The sequence below is a fragment of the Dermochelys coriacea genome, chromosome 2 (assembly GCF_009764565.3).
Source record: "Dermochelys coriacea isolate rDerCor1 chromosome 2, rDerCor1.pri.v4, whole genome shotgun sequence".
NCBI lineage: Eukaryota > Metazoa > Chordata > Testudines > Dermochelyidae > Dermochelys > Dermochelys coriacea.
Window position 1 is genome coordinate 257,572,251 of NC_050069.1, and position 20,502 is coordinate 257,592,752.

The 20,502-nt window shown below is 42.1% G+C and overlaps 1 protein-coding gene across 4 annotated transcripts in view; it reads left to right on the top strand.

Annotated features, from left to right (window-relative positions):
- The first annotated feature begins 4,011 nt into the window (after positions 1 to 4,011).
- The window catches only part of ACVR2B (activin A receptor type 2B), a 163,744-nt gene continuing 147,253 nt past the window's right edge, over positions 4,012 to 20,502 (top strand). Inside the window, exon 1 of one of the 4 annotated variants that reach the window (XM_038392133.2) lies at positions 4,012 to 4,250. In XM_038392133.2, the coding sequence (XP_038248061.1) occupies positions 4,052 to 4,250 (199 nt within the window). In that variant the 5' untranslated portion in view covers positions 4,012 to 4,051. Of the gene's footprint in view, positions 4,881 to 20,502 lie in introns of all 4 variants that reach the window. The other 3 variants (XM_043509700.1, XM_038392134.2, XM_043509701.1) reach the window with 3 other exon arrangements.

A 20,502-nucleotide genomic window follows, 5' to 3' on the forward strand; every position in this document is an offset into this window, starting at 1 on the left:
TGCAATTTGCAGCTCTAACAAAGGAGAGCAGAGGGAAGCAGACTCTCTCCTTAAGACAACTGCCCAAAGGTCCCTCCCTCACCCCACCTTAACCCAGAGAGTGACTTTGGGACAATTGCGGGGAGGCATATAGGAAGTAGCCCAGGGAGGGCAGCCTTAAGCAGCCTCAGCTATCAGAGCACTGATAGCCCTCAAAGGGGCCTGGGTTGGAGGGCCCAGACTCTCCTACCAACATCCCCACTGTAGGTCACAGGCCTTAGCCCTGACCACTATGGAACACTTTCTGACCAACCAACCCTCAAGTGAGGACTGTCACAGCATACTATAAAGATAGAAAATGTTAGTACAGAACATGTCACACTGTCAAACTGTTTTATCCACTAAAAAGTTTATTTTAGGTCTGGTGATTGTTCTGGTGGTTTTGTTTTGTTTCTGGTATAAAGAATTATTTAAAAATAACCCAAACTGCACTCTCCATCTGACAACTGTTACTGCACTAGTGGAGCCATATGCCTGCATGAGATCACATTGGTGCCTATGGGGTTCTGCATAGGCACAAGGATCTAATTAAGTGGATCCAGTTGCACAACTGGAGCCTTATTTTGTAAGTGTTTTTTAAATCACTGGCTTTAGATGAGGAAAAACAGCTTAAAATGAGTTTGTAGTTTATGCTATTGCTACAAAGTCTTGATTAAAGCACACCATTGAATCATCTAGCTGAATATGCCTAAATCCTTTCCTTCTTTACCAATATTTTGAAAATTCCCAGTGAATGGCAGAAAGTTTAAAAAAGTCATGCTGCAAAGGCTGTGACACTATCACCATTTCAGTATCAAAATGTAATCAGTGACAGTACTGCCTTCCTGGGAGATGTGATGTTATTTTTAAAAAATTGTTGCAAGTACAGAAAACATTTTAACTTTGTATGATGAAAAATATCCAAATATGAAACAATGCAATAGGAAGAGGCAGCATGGTGGTGGTTGTGTGACAAATATTCTTCCCCAACCAGATAAGCCAGGGCTTATCTTATTCATCATTGTGTTGTGCTTTGGATAGTCACTGGCACCTGTGCAAAGTCAGTGTATGTGATATGCTATTGCTAGTGTTTTACACCCACTTTACATAAGTGTGAATGAAAGTGCATGACAGTGAAGAATTGGGTCTGCTGGGAATCACCTATTTCTGGCCAAAGGAGAATGGAACCGTTGTGATTTAATAAAGGAGACAAGAGTTTAAATGTTTAGAGGACTGGATTAGGAGTCAGGATCTCTGGGTTCTAAATCTAATTCACTTGTGGCTTTGGGCAAATCAAGCACCCACTCTGGTCCTCTGTTTGCTTCCAGGTGGGTCATGCAGTTTAATTAAGGAATGTCTGTGCATGTGCTTTGAGATTTTTGGAATGAAAAGAGCAAAGCTGTTAAACCAGCTGCTGTGGGATCGTGTTCTATATAGAATGGACAGGTTAAAGTAGAAAGCTTCTGTCGATGTAGCCAACATTGTTCAGGGAAGTAGTGTCTTACAGTGGCAGAAAACCCCCTTCTGTTGGTTTAGGTTTCATCTACACTATGGGGTTAAGCTGACAATTAAAAAAAAATTATTAAATCAGTATCTGTAGTGCAGACATAGAGTCATAGAGTCATGCTCCCTCATCTGGCCTGTCTCCCTTGCCACACATCTGACCAGTGATATCTGACCCCTTAAGACATTTTTTATGGACTTCTCTTTGCTCTGTGGGAATTTTTCTTTGCTACTTGGACTGTTGCTCCCACTACTTTCTTGGTAGGTGACTTGCATTTTCACTAGCCGTTCCAGGTGCATTGTCTGTTAGCACAAACATCCACTGTAACTTTTCTGAAAGTATCTTATGTAAAATCACAACTACTGTATAATCTCATATGCATTTTTATTTACTGGTACCAAAGTCACAATCATTTACTTATTCTTAGGAAGCTCTTTATTAGTTGGTGTTAGGAGTGCCAGTCGTGAAGCAGGACCCCATTGTGCTAGCATTCTACAAACAAAGAACAAAAAGATTGTCCCTGTCCCAAAACTCTTATAAAAGCATTCCCAGGGCGCCTCCACACTTTGTTAAAAGCTTAATGTATTACATTTCTTTTAAAAACAAAATGCTCAAACGTTTAAAGGAATGATTCATATTTACCCTTATCTCCTTCTACAGCAAAGGCAAATGATTTATAAATATATTCAGCTTCACTCCCCACTGGATAAATTAATGAGCTGACCTGCACTTCACTGCTCTCTGTGTTAAGCTTTGTTGCTGTTCAGTCTGGTGAAATGCTCCTTCCACTCTGAGCATGCTCTGAGTTTATCACACTGAGAGTCTTGGGGAGGACTGAACTTCAGTATCTTCTCTTTCTCTGATTTACACTGGCTTAAAACTAATCAACTTCTGATGTCCTATGACAATGTTAAAGCATCACAGGAAGTTGCTTTCGTCTAACAGTGAGCAATGACTCTGATTACAATGAGGTAAAAATACTGTTTCTCAGTTTTCTGTAGAGCTTCTGTCTAAAATCCTCCCCAACTCCTCCAGCCTCAAACTTCCTGCTACCCATTTAAACAGCCATTACACTACACTATTTAGATTGTAAGCTCTTTGGAGCAGGGGACATCTTGTTTTGTGTTTGTACAGCACCTAGTGTAAGGGGTCTGGGGTCTGTAACTGAGGCTCCTAGGCAATACTGGAATACAGATAACTGAAATATGCACATCTTCCCAAATTAGTAAGAATGAGATTTTGAATGGCTCAGAGCATTAGCCTATCTCCTGTTGAAGTCTATAGGTGTTTTACAATTGACTTCAATAGAAGCAGAGTTAGGCCAATGCTGAGACCTTTTGAAACTCCCCCCCTAAGACTTTATTACTATAACAAGCTATTTAAGTCTTGCCAAAGTGCAACAGAGACAACCCCCCTAAATATCTCTCAGAGGAAGGCTTTCCTCTGTGTTTGATCTGCTGTGTCCCATTTGTCATTACTGTCCATTCTGATTCAGTGGCAGTTGCTTTATAGAATGAGGGCATGTTTGCCATCTCGTCATTTTTCCAGGGACAGACGCTCTTTCTTCATCACTTTCTGATAACATCTTCTATGATTTCTGACAGAGAAAACAGCTTTCTTGCATTCTCTCGCTTTCAGATGTTGGAGTAGAAGGGGACTGTCCACCTCACTCCCTCCTCTATCACATCAGCCGCGCCTCTCCAGTTTTAACTCTTGTGGCTCCCAATTCCCATCTCTAGCTTATTAGCACCGATTCTGTATTATCTGCTTTGCTTCTGCACACCACCAGAGTGACAGAGTCCACGAGGGTGACAGTGCAGTACAGAAAGCTTTTTGTTTTTTAGCAAAGGCACAAATGGCCTTTGGAACTCATTGCCACAAGCCAACGAGAGGAAGAGCTGAGCTGGATTCAGAGAGAGGCTAGGACAGTCACAGGGTGCACAGGAATATTAGAGGGGATGTTACCCACAACAGTCAAAGTCTGGAAGAGATCTAAAAGCTTCAGGGCCGAACCCAACCTCCACTGGGTGGGGGGGGGAGGACTTTCCCTTAAGGGCAGCTTAGCTCCTAAATGCCCACTTCAGCACCCTGGCAGCTTCCTCTGAAACATCTGGTCCCAGCCCCGAGCCACAGGTAAGGCGATGCAAGGGGTCACTGGGCTGGCAAGTGATGGGCTGAAGGAGCCAGAAGGGGAGGAGGGGACCAAGCCGGGGGGGGGGGGGGGGCTGCCGCTGCCCAGCCTCAGCCTCGCGCCTAGGCGGGCAGCGCCGCCCCTCAGTCAGCTGCTGGGCTTCCCCTCAGCCTCCCTTTGTATCCAACATCCGGGTCCTGCCGCCGGCTCCAGCTCGGCGTCTCCCTCCTCCCCTCCCCCCCCCCCAGAAGCCATTTTGGACTCGGTTCAGGGTTTGGGGTTTTTTGTTGTTGTTGTTGTTGTTGTTTTTTGTTTTGTTTTGTTTTGGGTACATGGCCCCTCCAGAGCCAGCCGCTGCCCTGCCTCGCGCCGGCCGCCGCCCGCCCCCCGCGCGAGCGATGCCTCGCGCCGGACCCTCGCCTCAGCCGCAGCCAGCCCCGCGCGCCACTGCCCGCCTCGGAGCCCGCTCCCTCGTCTCCTCCTCCTCCTCCTCCTCCTCCCCCAGCCTCGTCTCCGCCGCCCGGGCCGCCGCCGCCGCCTCCTCGGCAGCCGCTGGGCTGGTGCCTCCAGCTGCTCAGCAGCTTCCCTGGATGCTGGGTTGGTAACATTGCTGCAAAGTTTCGCTGCTGCTGCCGCCGCCCGCTTTGCCTTTGGTGGTGGCCGCCCGGCTGTGGGATCGCGCGTGTGTGGGGTTCGTTTGTCGGTTTGGGTCGGTGCGTGCGTGCGTGTGTGTGTGTGTGTGTGTGTGTGTGTCCCTCGTCCCTGCTGCTGCTGGGCAGGCAGAAGGGGCTGGGGTGGGGTGGGGGGTGGGAGAGAGAGAGAGAGAGTTGTTGGTGCGGTGCGGTGCGGTGCACGCTTTTCTCCTTGCACAAAAGCCCCGGCAAAGAAAACTCTTGGAAAGCTCGGAGCAGGAGGAGCCGGGAGCCGGACGGCCACCGATCTTGCTGTCCTGGCGCTGCAATTGTGTGTCTTCCCCCCCCCCTCGAACTGGATACGTTGTTGCAACTGTGAAGGAACTAAATTCGATTTTGTAGGAGCCTTATTATTTTTTTGGGGGGGGGTTGTTTTTTGGTAGAGAGTCTCGTTTTCCTCCAACCCCCCCCCTTCACTCTCCCGATCATTTTTCCCCCTTGGGGGTAGAAGGGGATACCCAAGGGGGGGGGAAGTAAAGGAATATGATTGCTTCGTGGTTGACTTTCGCCTTCCTTTGTGGAACTTTCTGTGCAGGTAAGTAAATTTCATGCCTATATCCATTGAACAGTTTTATATTCACGTTTGAAAAAGGATTAAATTATGCAATTATTCGCAACCACCTGCCCCTCCCCTTCAAATATCCCGAAACTGTAACGAATGGAAAAAATAAGATTGTTGCTAAGATTTTTTTTTTTTTTTTTTTTTTTTAAGAAACCTTCCCGTTTTCGTTGTTGGTTATGATACAAATGGATTATATTTCTGCTCTGGGTTCCCTTTTAATTAAAGAGTGTGTGATTGAATTACAATGTTTCCGGCCTCAGATTCCTAAGAAACTTCGTCAAAATGGCATGTTAGCGGGGTGCCTGTGTGGGGTGTGTGAATCAAGTTGAGTGTAAAAAGACACCTTTTGGTTGTTAGTAACTGTTTTGTCTTTTAGGTAGAGAGCCATGTGTTTTTTACTCTGGGGTTTGCAAGGCTGCGTTGTGTAACTGGCTTGATTTCCTTCCCCCTTCTCTTCTCCATTAATATGTTAATTTCGTGTGATTTTACTAGTCCTTGGGAAACGCTCTTCGCCTTTTCATAACAGATTCTTCTTGATTTGTGTCTTTTAGTTCTTTGAAAGGGACCGTTTTTAACTAGCTTGCCAGAGTTAAACGGTGCTGAAAGTAGGTTGAAGCGTGTCTCTCCTCCACCCCCACCCCCTCTTAATGAAATGTTATGATCCCATAGGCTTTTGCTATTTTTATGAGATGATTCATTTGGGCTGATTTGTGACATAATAGAAAGTTGTAAGAGAGGAGCGAAAGGACCCACCTTTGAGAGTTCTTGTTTTTAAATCTTCCTTCGTGATCCTTTTAAAACTTCAGCACAAATCTGCAGGGTTTGCATTTTTATAGGGACATTGTGTTCCATGATGGAACTTAATGTAAACATTGGACGTGCTAAGGGGCAAAACCAAAAGGCCATACTAAATGAATCTCCCAAAGCGTTGGGATGCGTTTCATTTGTTTCAGCCTGAAGAGCTGGATTTTTGGGGTGAAAGGGGCGTGGTGGGGAGCGCATGTGATTGTAACAGTGGGTTTTTAGGGGGGTAGTTAAATGTTTCAGGGGTGTGTGCTGCTTGTTTTGGAATTATTCCCATTCTGCTAGATCTATTGAGCTATTGTAAAGCCGGGGTGTTCCCTTTGTCAAGGGGGAAAGGGGCGGCTTTTTAGCTAGAGCCATTTCTGGGAGGCGAGCCGTAGCTTTGCAGGGCTGCTTTGTTGTGTGGTTCCCTCCTTGTTTTGATGAGGGGTGGAGAGAGGAAGAGAGCTCACCCTTTGGGGGATTGGTAAAACAATGATCTAGGTTACAGATCGCATACAGCAACACAATCTTGTGTATAGATACATACATTAACGTTGCTACTATAGCATTGGATTATTACAAAATACAAAGACTTAAAGTTACTTGACACCCCCTCCCCCCATGGGTGCATTTCCCTCCGTTTCCAAGGAGGCTCATTTTGTAAGGGAAAGGGGTGATTTCCCACTAGCACACGGCAGATTTTCTTTTTGTTTTTTATCTTCCACAAATATCCCCCAAACATAATGGATCCTAAGATGATCTTTATTTAGTCACATCTGGTGCCCTGATAGGGGAAGGCTGTATGTAGTAACTTGTTACGTTGTATCCATTACTGAGCAGGGAAAGGGTGGTTGGTGTGTGTGTGTGTGTGTGTGTGTGGCGGCGGCGTGGGGAGTGTGGATAAAGGATCACAAGAGAGGCTGCTGGTTTTAAAGTGGGGGGATGGTGCTGCAGTTGTGCCTTTTGCTTGCTGCGTGTGTTAGGTGGGAATGCAGTTTCCTCTTCCTTCTAATATTTTTATTTTAATCTGGAGAGACTGGGAAGAGGAAGAGATTTCCCCAGGCCTTGGTTAAATGGTTTCCCATTGGAAACCGGGAGGCGATCCTGCCCCGGTTCTTCGAGGGGATGAGGTCGGGGTGGGTTTGTTTTGGAATGTGCTCCCAGGAACCGCGCGAGCTGAAATCTACCAGGCGCAAGGTTCTTGCTGCTGGTGGTGGTTCTTTGTTCCGAGTGCCCATTAAATATGCAGTGCCACTGCCTGCGTTTTGTATTTTAAACAATGCCATCGCGTAATTATTTTAAAGTCATACTGAAGGTGATGGTGTGGGGGAGAAGGGGCAGAGAAGAAATAATTGGTGGTGGAAATCAAGCCAGCTAGGACATGTAGCTAATTGATAGGGCACTTGTATACAGCTTTGTTTCCTTGTATTTACATAGCCATGCCGAGCAAGATCAGGTATTTTGTAAGGAGCAGGATAGCTGGGACGGTGGTATTCAGTTTATTATAAGCACAACAGCAATGCTGGCTGGAAAATTATATTATGTGCATAAAAGGGATTTTTTTAGCCAGTTTATTTTCTTTCTGTGTACTTCTTGGGTCTTTTTAGCTCATGTGGCTCTAAAGTGTGATGGCCCCTTTTTGTTGTTAAAATCTGCTCCTGTAATTTCATACAATGGCAAAAACATCAACAGGAGAAAAACAAAGTTGCCTAAAATTTTTGACCCTGTAAGCTTCCTGTGTGTATCATGTTATAAAAAGGTACAACTCCCTAGGACAGACTTTTTCTGAAAATTTAATTAAAAAAAGAAAATGTATATAATCATATTTATTTTGAAAGGTCTGTGATCATCAGATTAGAGCAGCAGCAATATTGTAAATCCGTGTTTATGTAATGGCTTTTCCACATTTCATCTAGTATTTGTTTTTGTTGAGCAGTTATGACCCTCCTTGTCTGCCAGCTTTTCCTAAGGCAGCTGTGTCAGAAAAGAGAACAAAGTTGCAGCTTTTTAGTGGGGATTCACAGCATGTGTGTTGCTTGAGGTATCGTGTGTGTGTGTTTGTGTGTGTGTGTGTGTGTGTGTGTGTGTATTTTAGGACTGGAAAAGTGGTGGGCTTTTTAAAAATAGCTCAACCTCCGTTGTTGATGGATTTTCTGAGCTACCTTGGCTGGCTAACAAAACAAGCACAGACTCCTATTCTTTCTAAAAGTATCTGTTCTGTGCTTAATTTTGGAGTATTGAAGATTTGTTGATGAAAACATTGTTCATTTTTAGCCTTTTGTTTGCAAATTTTCTACAGCCCAAATATTCAGAAATAGTGTTCTAATCTATGAAATTGAGATAATATAGAAAATGGAAAATGGCTTATTTTGCAAAACGTATTACATACACATTTCTCTGAGACATTGCAGGATTTAAACTCGTTCCAAAATAAGAACCACCATGTAGCAAAATCTAGCCTGCTCTTTCAGTGTCTTGTATTTGTCCTCTTGTGCTTGAAAAAGAGAATAAGATTGGCTTCATTACCTTACTAATTAAACACAATGACGCTTCTGGTCCAAGGTTAATGGCGATTGCCGTTAAAAACACAAAACTTTTGAACCAGGTGGCTTGAATATTTTTTTAAAAAAATCAAATCTAGATAATTATGCCCCCGAGATCAAGAGTTTTCTTCTCTACAGAACTGTGACAATGCTTATGTTAAAGGTGTGTTTGTGTATAATATACTAGATTAGTGACATTATAACATTGACTCTCAGTGCCTTATTCAGTTTGTATTTTTTTAACAATGAAAATTTTAGAGCACCTCTGTTCATGCAAAAAGAAAAGGAGGACTTGTGGCACCTTAGAGACTAACAAATTTATTTGAGCATAAGCTTTCGTGATCTACAGCTTACTTCATCGGATGCAGTTACTTTGGAGTATGTTTTGTTTGCTAATAAAGTTTAACGAAAATCAGCTTCACTAGAACAGTGAGAGACTGTCTGTACCAGCCCTGCCATCCAACTAAAAGCACTTATATACTGAAATTTATGCCAATTTTGTGCCTTTGAGTAACCTATCCAGGCAGTAACATTTTTCTTACTGTCTCATCAACTGAGCAGAAACAGCCAATTAAAGCAAAGCTCTTGCATTGCCAACAGCCTAGCTGTCACCACCCTCCTATCCACTCTGGTCTCCATTCTGGTGTGGATCAGCAAAGACATGCTTGTCAGTTGTTTGCATTTTAAGCAATGCCATAGTCTTAGGTCTCCCCTGCTGCTACTGAATAGAAGGTACAGAAGACAGAAACAAGCCACACCTCTTTTTTTGTTGCCATCTCTACTTCTCCCCTCCCCTACTGTCCAACACAGATAAGTGATGGGCATCTCTAGTTTTGTAAGGCAGGACTTTTTGCGAATACAGACTAACACGGCTGCTAGTCTGAAACCTATCAAATCCAACAGGATTTTTGAGGCGTTAATGGGGTAACATTAGCCTACTCCACATGTCTGGCTTCTTTAATCTGTGGGGCACCTCTGTCTATGATAGGTTCCCCAGCAGAACATAAGTACTTTATTAAAAGAATCGAGGCATTTTCAAAATTTACCTAATGCAGAATTAATTTTGTTCTAGGCAGGCCCACCAGTAAAAATGGTGCAGGTGCTTAATACCCATTTTGCAGATTCCTTAAAAGTCAGTGCAATTTTTTAAAGGCAGTAATTCTGGGCCTTTAATGTTTCAGAGTCTAGCTTCAGAAATGCATACTAAATTCTAGTTCTTGAGGTGGCGGTGGTGGTGGTGGTAAGAAGGTGGCCATTCATGGAATGGCACCCGGCTGCTTTGGTTAACTGACAGTTTCCCATCATCTTCTGATGATCAGAGTAATATCTTGCAAATGTAAAACTAAGCACCTTTCAGCCAAATGCAGCTTGGCAACTGTCTTATATTATGCATAATAACCTGATCTAAACGTTTTAAAAATGAATAGTGGTTTTGGATGTCTTTATTTTTTGTGTGCCCAACTTGTAGAAGAACCTTGGTGCGGGCTCATTTTCAGAAAGTGGGTGGTCAGCACTTTTTGAAGATCAGCCCTCTTCAAAGTTTCTCAAGTTGGGGACCCAGAATAAACAGCACTGAAGATGTAGTCCTGTAATTCTAACATCTCGTACTTAAAACAAAACAAAAAGAAAGTGGTGAAAAGAGAAGCTACCTTGCTGGACTTCACATTAATCAAAACTCAAACTAAACAGCTCTTTAGAGTGTTGTTTATCCTTACAGATGGGTTCTAAGAATTGTATAACTATTTATAAATTGACAAAGAGGCTGTTGTTAAACAGAACCCAAGTGCAGTGGAGTTTGTTTGGGATTTGCTTCAAAGTCAGCATTTCTTTTTCTCATTCAGTGGAATGAACGATTTAAAAAAGTTTTTAAGTTTCTTGGTTAACTGCAGGAAGCAGCATGGTGTAACTTCTTGGAGCTACTGCGGTATTTCCGGCTCAGTTGCACTCTATAACAAAACCTTGTGGGAAGCTGGGAAAGAGGAACCCCAAAGTGTAATCTCTATTTTAAAGAGGTGTCCTCTTCCCCTTTCATCCCACCCAGGCTTTGATTTTAGAACTAGCAGGAGGGTGTGAGGTCTTGCTTGGCCAATAGAATTCTCTGGAATTGAATTGTGTAATGTAGAACTGGCCATTCTTTACTCTGTCCCTACTTAGGGACTTTTTGCCTGTCTCTTCTTGAGGAGATTTTTTCACAACAGTGAAACTGGATGTCTTCAAGTGAGAGATTTGTGGAACAGTATTCACCACTACAAGCTCCCTCCCCTCCCCCCCCACTTAAACATTAAGGCTTTGCTGATATCTTGTCTCCCCTCTTCATTAGTACTTCAACTAGAAATAATTTGAAGCAGTTTAGCCATTTGTACCTTTTGAGGTAGATTAAATAATATACACCACTTTTCTCCCTGAATGTTCTCTGTAAGATTTCTTGGAGCTGTTGAAGTCAAAGGGTCAGAAACTAAATTAAAGATGAAACATTCTGTGTCCTTGCATTCTACAAACCTAGCAAGTTTTGTGCTTAGATGTTAATATGTTTAGTCTTATACATTAATTACATGTCCTTTTCTCACAGTTTTGTCTTTACTTCACTATAGTAGTGCTATTTCTGTTCAAAACTAAAAAACGTTGGGTAGCAATAAAATAAAAACTTTGGCCAATATTTAGACCTTTTTAAAATTCATGTTTTTTTTCCCCGATAGGTCTTCTAATTATATTATAGCATTTGGCATGGGCCTACCATGGTTTCGGTACACATTTATTTGTTATTTGTATTACGGTGTTACATAGGAGCCTTAGTCAAGATCTGGGCCCTGTTTTGCTAGGTACTGTGCATGTAGCAAGATATCCCTGCCCCAGAGAGCTCACAGGCTAAACAGACATAGGGGGGAAGAAAAGTATTTTATTTCAGTATCATCCTTATTTTGCAGGGTGGGGAACTGAGGCACAGAGAAATTAAGCGACTAGCCCAGGGGCAATTCTGGCCCGTCTAACACTTCTGTCCGTCCCACCATGACTAACGTTTCTGTCCAGCATCCTCACAATCTCGGAGTCCAGGCCACTAAAAATCCTGTGGTGGAGCGGAGCGCTCAGTCAGGCTGCCTGCCTGCCATGGCCCCACGCTGCTCCCGGAAGCGGCCAGCTGCTACTGCTACATCTCTGCATAACCCTGGTGGGGGGTGGTGGGGGTGGGGGGAAGTGGCTCTGCATGCTGCCCCCACCCCAGCACCATCCTCACAGGTCCCTTTGGCCGGGAGCTGCGGGGGTGGTGCTTGCGGGCATGGGCAGCGCATGGAGACCCGCTCCCCCCAAGAGGCGCACAGAAACATGCCAGCAGCAGCTGGCTGCCATTGCTTCTGGGAGTGGCATGGGACCAGGGCAGGCAGGGCAGCCTCCTTGAGCACCCTGTTGTGCTGCTGGCTGGGAGCCGTCTGCGATAAGCACCTCCTGGCCAGAGCCTGCACCTCACACCCTAACCCCCTGCCCCAGCCCAGAGCCCCCTCCTGCACCAAACTCCTTGCCACACCCCTCACCCTCTCCTGCACCCCAATACTCTGCACCAGCCCGGAGCTCCCTCCTGCACCCAAACTCCCTCCCAGAGCTCGCACCCCCTCTATTAATATAGTAGAAATGTTCAGCCCATGATGATTTACCCAAATTTGTGGCATGGCCCCCCATGCGAAAATTATTGCCCGCTCCTGGACTAGCCCAAATCGGACTAAATATTTTGTCCAAGTTGCAAAGGACCATCACAGACCTCAACACCTTCTTCCCCAAGTACAAGACACACTTCTTTTACCTGCCTTCTCTAACATAAACCAATACCAACAGGTGAGTGTATTTAAAAAAAATAAAACCCTAAACCTACCAAAATATGATACTCCACTGCATGCGTTCCTCTCCCTGAGGAGAGGATGAGAGAACAAACAACTCATGACAGATGTGTAGTCATATTGCTTACTGAAGGCACTCCAGATACTGTGGTGATGAGCATGGTTTGAGAACCTACATAGAATAAACTAAATAGAAATATGAAGGTACTGAAATAAGACCGTAATATGCTCCCTATAACAAATTTAGAGTCACTACAGTCATTCAAGACCTGTTGAAATGATTATCTGTCTGTGTGTACTTGTGGGCCCTATTACTATAGTATTTGGGCATCTGTCTTTCATATATTTATTCTCATGCCACTAGCAAGCCAGTGACAAATCTGAACAATCTATAGAATTCCTGATTCCTGGTGCTGTGTACTAGCCACCCCCCCTTTTTGTGGATTATAAAACTATTTTATAATGTAAGTGCACTTCAGGTTTGGTATTTGCTAAGCGTTGTAGTGCTGTTTCTGTGTGCTCCTTCTCATTTCTGAGCACTGATGGCAAGTTCTTTTGTTTACTTGGGTTGTCTTCTCATCTACGGTTCTCCCCAGTAGCCCTGGCCTCCACAGATACCTCTTTGAAAGTAGGACATTTAAGCATTGCAAAGATGATGTCAAGGCCTTTATCTGTGAAAGGAAGCTAAATACTACATTATTAAAGTTGTAAGGAGACTGTAGTGTGGGAAGAGGCTGCCAACTACAGTATTATGTAATCAGTTGTGAGCTTTTGCTGTGACTATTTGCTTGAGACTGTCATCATATTAGACATTTTTATACAAAGCTTTAAAACTGTGGACAAGAATGAAGTTACAGTTGCGTTGAAACAATGCTACTCAGCCAAATGCATGCCTGGTGTAACTTCAGGGATGGTTTTGTCCCATTGAGTTCAGCTGTGGGGAGGATTAAAATGAAACGTAAAGTGTGTTTTGTTAAAGTCGGTTTTGTTTTTTTCCTCCCCAATGGTATGACTGACTGAAAGACAGCAGACTTTTTTAAATCCCTCAAATTTATCTTATTTTTAAAGTCTGCAGAGTAGTTAAGGGGTTAAGATTGCTAATTCTTCTATATGTGCGGTCTGAGAAATTCAGTTGTCCTTGGGCTTTTCATAGTAGGAGTATCAGGTTGCAGCTAAGCCTGTTATTGGGTAGCTCTTTGCTTCACTGAAGTTTGAACTTGGTCTCTCTTGCTCTCACATGCGCATACTGTATGTCAATAACTTGTTTTTATAGAAAAGGCTCTGTTCAAGCCACAGTAGTCTTATGCCTGATACAGCATAGGTTCCCAAATGTGTCTTCCAGTCATTTTTGGTCATTCACACATCTGTTTGGCAGTAATCAGCAATTTGAGACTAAATAACAATTTTAGGCTGGTGGTAATAAACACCATTTCTATAATAGCTTGCTAGCTTTTCTTCCTCTATAAAATTGTCTTAGAATATGCATTGTGGTCAAGGGAAACACTTGAATTCTTTGCAAGCACTGGTAGCACTTAATTAGTGCAACCAGGAAAGTGAGGGAAGAGACAATAGGTATCTTGAAGGTTATTCATTTTGATATTAAATTGCATGTTCTCTTACAGGGGTGTAATATAGTGTAGGAATTTCCTACACACGGTGTCTGTTTTACTTAACTTGATGCATTAAAATATAAGAACACTCATGCTGCATATATTCACACCTTGTAGAACCATGGAAAGAAATGTGCTTATCATGTACCTTTGATTACCTCACCTGTTGGCTGCTCCTAATCCTTGCTCCTTGATACCTGGTTTAATGTTCCAAAACCCCAAGAAGCTTCAAACAGCCACCAGTTCTTAAAATCAACCTGACAGAGAAATGTTTTCACTTTATCACTATTATTATTTTATTGCTTTGTACTATGGTAGCACCTAAACCCTGCAGGGTTAGAAATTAGAGCTATACCATTGGGGAGAGGAGACCTCATGCTTCCCACTGTGGCCCTAAATTCACTTATTTCCCTGGGAATAGGCTTTAAAATCAAGCATGGAAAAGTGATCTCAGGTCATTTTTCTTCGCCTTGTATATTTTAACTTACAGTATTTAAGGCATAAGGCTTTACAGTTGAAAGGATATGAAAAATAGCCCTAATATATTTTTAAAAATCCTAAATTTTTTTTTCTGTAACATGAGGCATGTACAGAAAGGTTTTATTGGCTGCAGTTTGGGTTGACCATGTAAAGTAGTTATAGCTGTGCCCATTTTGAGTAAAGCGTCCATCCCAAACCTTTGCGTGTAAAGAATTTTTACCACACTGTGTATTCTCTCTCTCTCTCTCTCTTCTCTAAAATAGGACAAAAGCCAGATTGTGGCAGAGATTATGGAGATGATGAGCGGTAGCATGGTGCAGTGGTTAAAATGCTGAATTGTGGCTCAGGGATCCTGGGTTTAATTCCCTGCTCTGCCATGAATAGACTGTTGTGATGCTAGGCAAGTCATTTCACCTCTCTTTGCCTCTGTTTTCCTCTGTTCTTTTCTCTGTCATTTCTATTTAGGCTGTAAACTCTTTGGGTCAGGGACTCTCATACTATGGGTGAGTATAGCACAGTGGGGGACTCTGTGTTCAGTTTGGGGTTTCCAGGAGCTATTCTGGGTCTAAACTTGTATATAATTTTTAATATAAAATTTGGCCTTCCAATCCAAAGACCTGTAGAGACTTGAATAAAAATCCCTTTTCTTAATTGGTTCTTCTTAATTACTGTGTCTTATGTCCTGGAAAAGCTTTGTTCCAGCAGTGGGAATAATTTCATCCCAGAGACTTTTTAAAATATTGTTTCATGGAATAAATTCCTTTTGGCTTAGTGTGCAGTCCTTTACAAGTGTGAGCGGTTATACAGCGTCACAGTGGCTGCTGTAAAACTATACATCTGGTACGTCAAAATGCTTGGAAACTAAATACTCTGTTGCTTTCTTCTAAGCACAAAACAGGCCCAGAGATGTACTGAGCCTTACATTTTAGGTTGTCCTGTGAGTCAAACTATAGTTTGGGCAATTACATTATTATTTATTAACCAGTGTAAACTGTAGCTTAATCTTTCTTTGAAGATGACGACTACTAGAGTGAAGACCTGGGTGGCTTTGCTGGAGTCCTAAAACTTCTTCAAAAGTAAAGATATGGAGCAGAAATCCTTTGTGGAAGTCTGTGCAGATGACAAACTTGGGATCACCGATGGCACAAATTTAATTGCGGATTGCACTCACCTACTGGTCTCTTGGAAGCAAAGTGGTTATCTTGCCCTTTGTAAGTCAAGTGATTCTTGATGCTGGCAGTGAAGAGTAGCCTTTTACTGCTAAAAGGTGTCCTTAGTGTTGCTGGATGACTATTATAGTGGACTACGTTTTATAGAGTAAGGAAGGGAAGCTTGCCCATCCTGACCTAAAAGTGGCTAGATGTTTGTCCAAAGCCTCTTACCAAGTGTGGGGTAACGTGGTGGTGTGTATAATTCTCTGCTGGCATAAACTGACCGAGGCTATGGATGTGTGTCAGTTGACATCAGCAGAAAACATGGCCCAATATTGCTATTTTTAGTTGTGTGTACTAATACTGGTCTTATGTCTTTCAACTTCTGGAACTGTTTAGCCTAAGGAAACCAGAAAAGTGTTCTATAGACCGTTATATAAATACGGATGTGTTCCTTCACCCGGTGGGACAGAGTTAAACGCTAGATATTCTGGGTCAGTAAAAAAAAATAGAAATAAAAAATAAAAGAAATGTAGAAAAACTTTTTTGCAGGTAATAGAACTTCCTATCCTGCACAATCACCAATTCAGATTCCCTCAGACAGAGACAAAACACCTACAGGATCTCTATCAAGCGTTTTTAAAACTACAATAAGCCACCTGGGGAAGTGAAGAAACAGATTGACAGAGCCAGAAGGATACCCAGAAGTCACCTACTACAGGACAGGCCCAACAAAGAAAATAACAGAACGCCACTAGCCATCACCTACAGCCCCAAACTAAAACCTCTCCAGCGCATCATCAAAGATCTATAACCTATCCTGAAGGACGATCCCTCACTCTCACAGACTTTGGGAGACAGGCCAGTCCTCGCTTACAAACAGCCCCCCCAACCTGAAGCATATACTCACCAACAACTACACACCACACTACAAAAACAATAACCCAGGAACCAATCCCTGCAACAAACCCTGTTGCCGACTCTATCCGCATATCTATTCAAGGGACACCAACATAGGACCTAACTGCATCAGCCACACTATGAGGGCCTCGTTCACCTTGCACATCTACCAATGTGATAAGTCATCATGTGCCAGCAATGCCCCTCTGCCATGTACATTGGGCAAACCAGACAGTCTCTACAGAAAAGAATAAATGGACACAAATCAGACATCAAGGATTGTAAGATTCAAAAATCAGTAGGAGAGCACTTAAGTCTGTTATTGAGTGTCTTGGGAGACTGAAAAGTGTCCATTTTTCAACAAAAAAACCCTTCAAAAACAGACTTTAGTGAGAAACTGCAGAACTAGAATTAATTTACAAATTTGACACCATCAAATTAGGCCTGAATAAAGACTGGAGTGGCTGGGTCACTGCAAAAAATAATTTTCCCTCTGATACTCTCACCTTGTTGTCAGCTGTTGGGAATAGGTCACCTCCACCTTGATTGGATTGGCCTCATTAGCACTGACCCCCCACTTGGTAAGGCAACTCCCATCTTTTCATGTGCTGTAATATATATAATACCTGCCTACTGTATTTTTCACTCCAGGCATCTGATGAAGTGGGTTTTAGCCCATGAAAACTTATGCCCAAATAAATTTGTTAGTCTCTAAGGTGCCACAAGGACTCTTTGTTGTTAATGCAGATTCTGTGTTTGTAAAATAAGTAGCTGCTAAAGGAATCCCTTCAAAGGCAACTATAAGCCCCAAAAGTGATTGATCACCATTCCTGTTAGATAAATATGGTAAGAGTGTGTAACTGCAGTGAACTGTTGATACAAGAGTAAACTTTAGGGGTTGTCATAAATATGAGGGGAAGAGTAACCACTTTTCTGTATACAGTGCTATAAAATCCCTCCTGGCCAGAGGCAAAGTCCTTTTACCTGTAAAGGGTTAAGAAGCTCAGGTAACCTGGCTGGCACCTGACCCAAAATCCCCAATGAGGGGACAAGAATCTTTCAAATCTGGAGAGGGAGAAGGCTTTTGTCTGTCTGTGTGATACCTTTGCTGGGAACAGATCAGGGATGCAAGCCCTCCATCTCCTGTAAAGTTATTAAGTAATGTAGCTAGAAAATGTTAGGTTTTCTTTGTTTTGGCTTGTGAAATTTGCTGTGTTGGAGGAAATGTATATTCCTGTTTTTGTGTCTTTTTGTAGCTTAAAATTTTGCCTAGGAGGATTCTCTGTGTTTTGAATCTGACTGCTTGTAAGATTATCTTCCATTCTTTGATCTAACAGAGTTGTTCTCTTATCTTTTTTTGTTCTTCTAAAAAAGTTCTGTTTTTAAAGAATCTGATTGGGTGTTTTGGGTCTTAAAAATCCAAGGCTGGTTTGTGCTCATCTTGTTTGTTCTCAAGACTCCCCAGGAAAGGGGGTGTAAGGGTTTGGGGGGATATTTTGGGAAAACAGGAACTCCAAGTGATCCTTTCCTTGTTCTTTTTCTAAATCACTTGGTGGTGGTGGTATACTGTTCAAGGACAAGATGAAATTTGTGCCTTGGGAAAGTTTTTTTTTTAACCTAAGCTGGTAAAAATAAGTTTAGGGAGTCTTTCATGCAGGTCCCCACATCTGTACCCTAGAGTTCAGAGTGGGGAGGGAACCCTGATGGGGTGAATGCACTATGCAGGTATGCTGAAGAGATAACTACTGTTTAGTTATTTCAGGTCACTTACAAATACAGTTGAAATAAGTAAAGTATAAAACTTTGAAGTGCAGTGTGACAAACTAAAGTTCGCTAAAAATAGTTCTGTATATGAAAGCTAGTTGAAAACTGAGCAAGATGAGTCATTTTACAGGCATTGTTGATAGAATTTCAGGGTTCCAAGAATGGAAGATGAATGTCTTTCTGTTATAGTAACAGCTGCTCTCTGTCCATTGGGATATATTATTTGCCCATCCAATGCGTAATAATTAAAAAAATTATTTCATAGCAGCCTGTGTGGAGGATTATACAGGAATTTTATCTTTCTCCATTTGGAATGCTCTTGCTCATTTAAAAAAACAAAAAAACCTCTCACCTGAATTTTGTATTTTTTCCCTAGATACAGCTAGTTATAAGTGGGGAAAGTTAATAGTTAACTGGGAGTGTAAGTAATTTTTAAATAAAAAAATAAATTGGGAGGTTTTAAGTTTCACTAAATGTACTTATCCTTAAAGAACATGTAAATTCATTTTTCTCAAACACTTGAATGGTTCAGCAGCATTTGGATACTTTTATTGTGTGCTTTGTTTCCTGACAGAAGCTTTTAGACACGAGTCCAACTTTAGACATGTAGATTTCTTTTTATTTAATCTCCGTCTCCATCCTTGTCAAGTGCTAATACAGGGCTTGACTCTGATTTAATTTACTCCGTCTGAACCTCAAAGTAACTTGAAGTCATCTGAGTTTCACTGGTATAACACCACAGTACAGGCCTGTCTACTTGAGGGGTTTTTGTACTAGGTATAGCTGTCCCTTTGCTTTAATGGGATTTTAGTGATTTGTTTTAATGATTGGCATGGAGTGTTGCAACATTTACTGAGTCAAGAGCAGTAGAAAGAGGAAGGCTGGCTTTAGTCTCTCCTTCTTCCACCTGCTGGAAGTTTGCTTCAGTATCCACTTGTCATTTAAAATAATGGGAGATAATGTACCTTATAGCGGAATGCAATGTGGTGATCTCCCTCCTCTGTACCCAGTGGCCTTGTGCATTTTAGGGGGCTGCTGAGCTATGCAGTTGCATATGGAAATAATTTTCCACCTGGGTCAGATGATAAAATATCTAAGAACTTGAGAACTTGAGCCCTGTCTATATTAGCTCTTACACCATGGCTACTGCCCCTGAAAAACTTCAGTCCATGTTTTCCCAGTGTAGATGCAACAGGAAAGGTTACTTAATGAGAACAAGTTTCCCAGTGCAGGATTAATCTAGGACTGGGTCAGCATGTAATCATAGAAATGTAGGGCTGGAAGGGACTTTAAGAGGTCATCTAGTGCTGAGGCAAGATTAAGTAACACTAGACCATCCCTGATAGGTGCATGTCTAACCTGTTCTTAAATACTTCCACTGACCGGGATTCCACAACCTTTAGATAAGCACTGGAACAGTCTAACTATAGGAATAGTTAACAAGTCTATCCTAAAATTTAACTAAAATTTCCCTTGCTACAAACTAAGCTGATTACTTCATGTCCTATATTGATGTATGTGGAGAATAATGAATCACTGTCCTCTTTATAACAACGTGTTTATATATTTGAAGACTGTGTCTCTTCCCCCCCCCCCCCCCCCCGGCTTTCTTTTCTCTAGATTAAACATGCCCAATTCTTTCAACCTTTCCCCATAGGTTGTATTTTCTAAACCACTTATCGTTTTTGTTGTTCTGCTTTGGATAAGCATGATGTGCAGTCCTTGATCCAATGCCTTCCCTCCCTTATTAGTTAGTTACTATGCTCTGAGCAGGGTTGGATGCGGCTGAAATGCCTGAGCCCTATTTACGTTAATTTCCAATGGTGAAATATGGCTTTGAATTTTCCCTCCTTCATTTCTGATTGATGAGAATTAATGGGAATTAGTGGAGTCATCAGAGATGTACAATATGTTTCTAAAGACGTGATTTCAAGCACATTCTTTGATCAACTTTCTGATTCAAATATATAAAGCTGATTTTGAGAGGGCAAAGAGGGAGAAGGAAACCATTTATTTCAACCCCCAAATTCCTTCTAGCTGTAGAAACATTGTCAGAGTAATTGTAGCCTTTTCAAATCTTTCTGTGTAGATGTTAGTCTAAGAAAACCATGCTGTATTGATGAGTGTCACTATTTTTACCAGTGATCTATCTTATAAGGTATCGTTTGAATGATATAAAAGTGGCTAATGCTTAAAATTCCAGCTGTTCATGAATGCTGCTTCATGGATATGAAATCAGGATATATTTGTGGGTTATAATTCACTACCTTTTATTGTTTTGGTCATTGTGGGATATAGATAGTAGGTCAGTTAACTTTATCATCTTAATTAAAACTGGATTGAATTGTTGAGAGTAATTTGGGTTTGGAAACAGTGGGTTTTCTATTTTTTTTTCCCTTGTTTCTTTTGTTGTTGGTAGAATGTTGCAATGGGCTTGGTGAGGATTGTACTAGGAAATTAGCACAGGGTACAAAAACTCATGTTGCCAAATAAGTATAGTGTTTCTCCAGCTAATTGTGGCCTCGAAGCATATC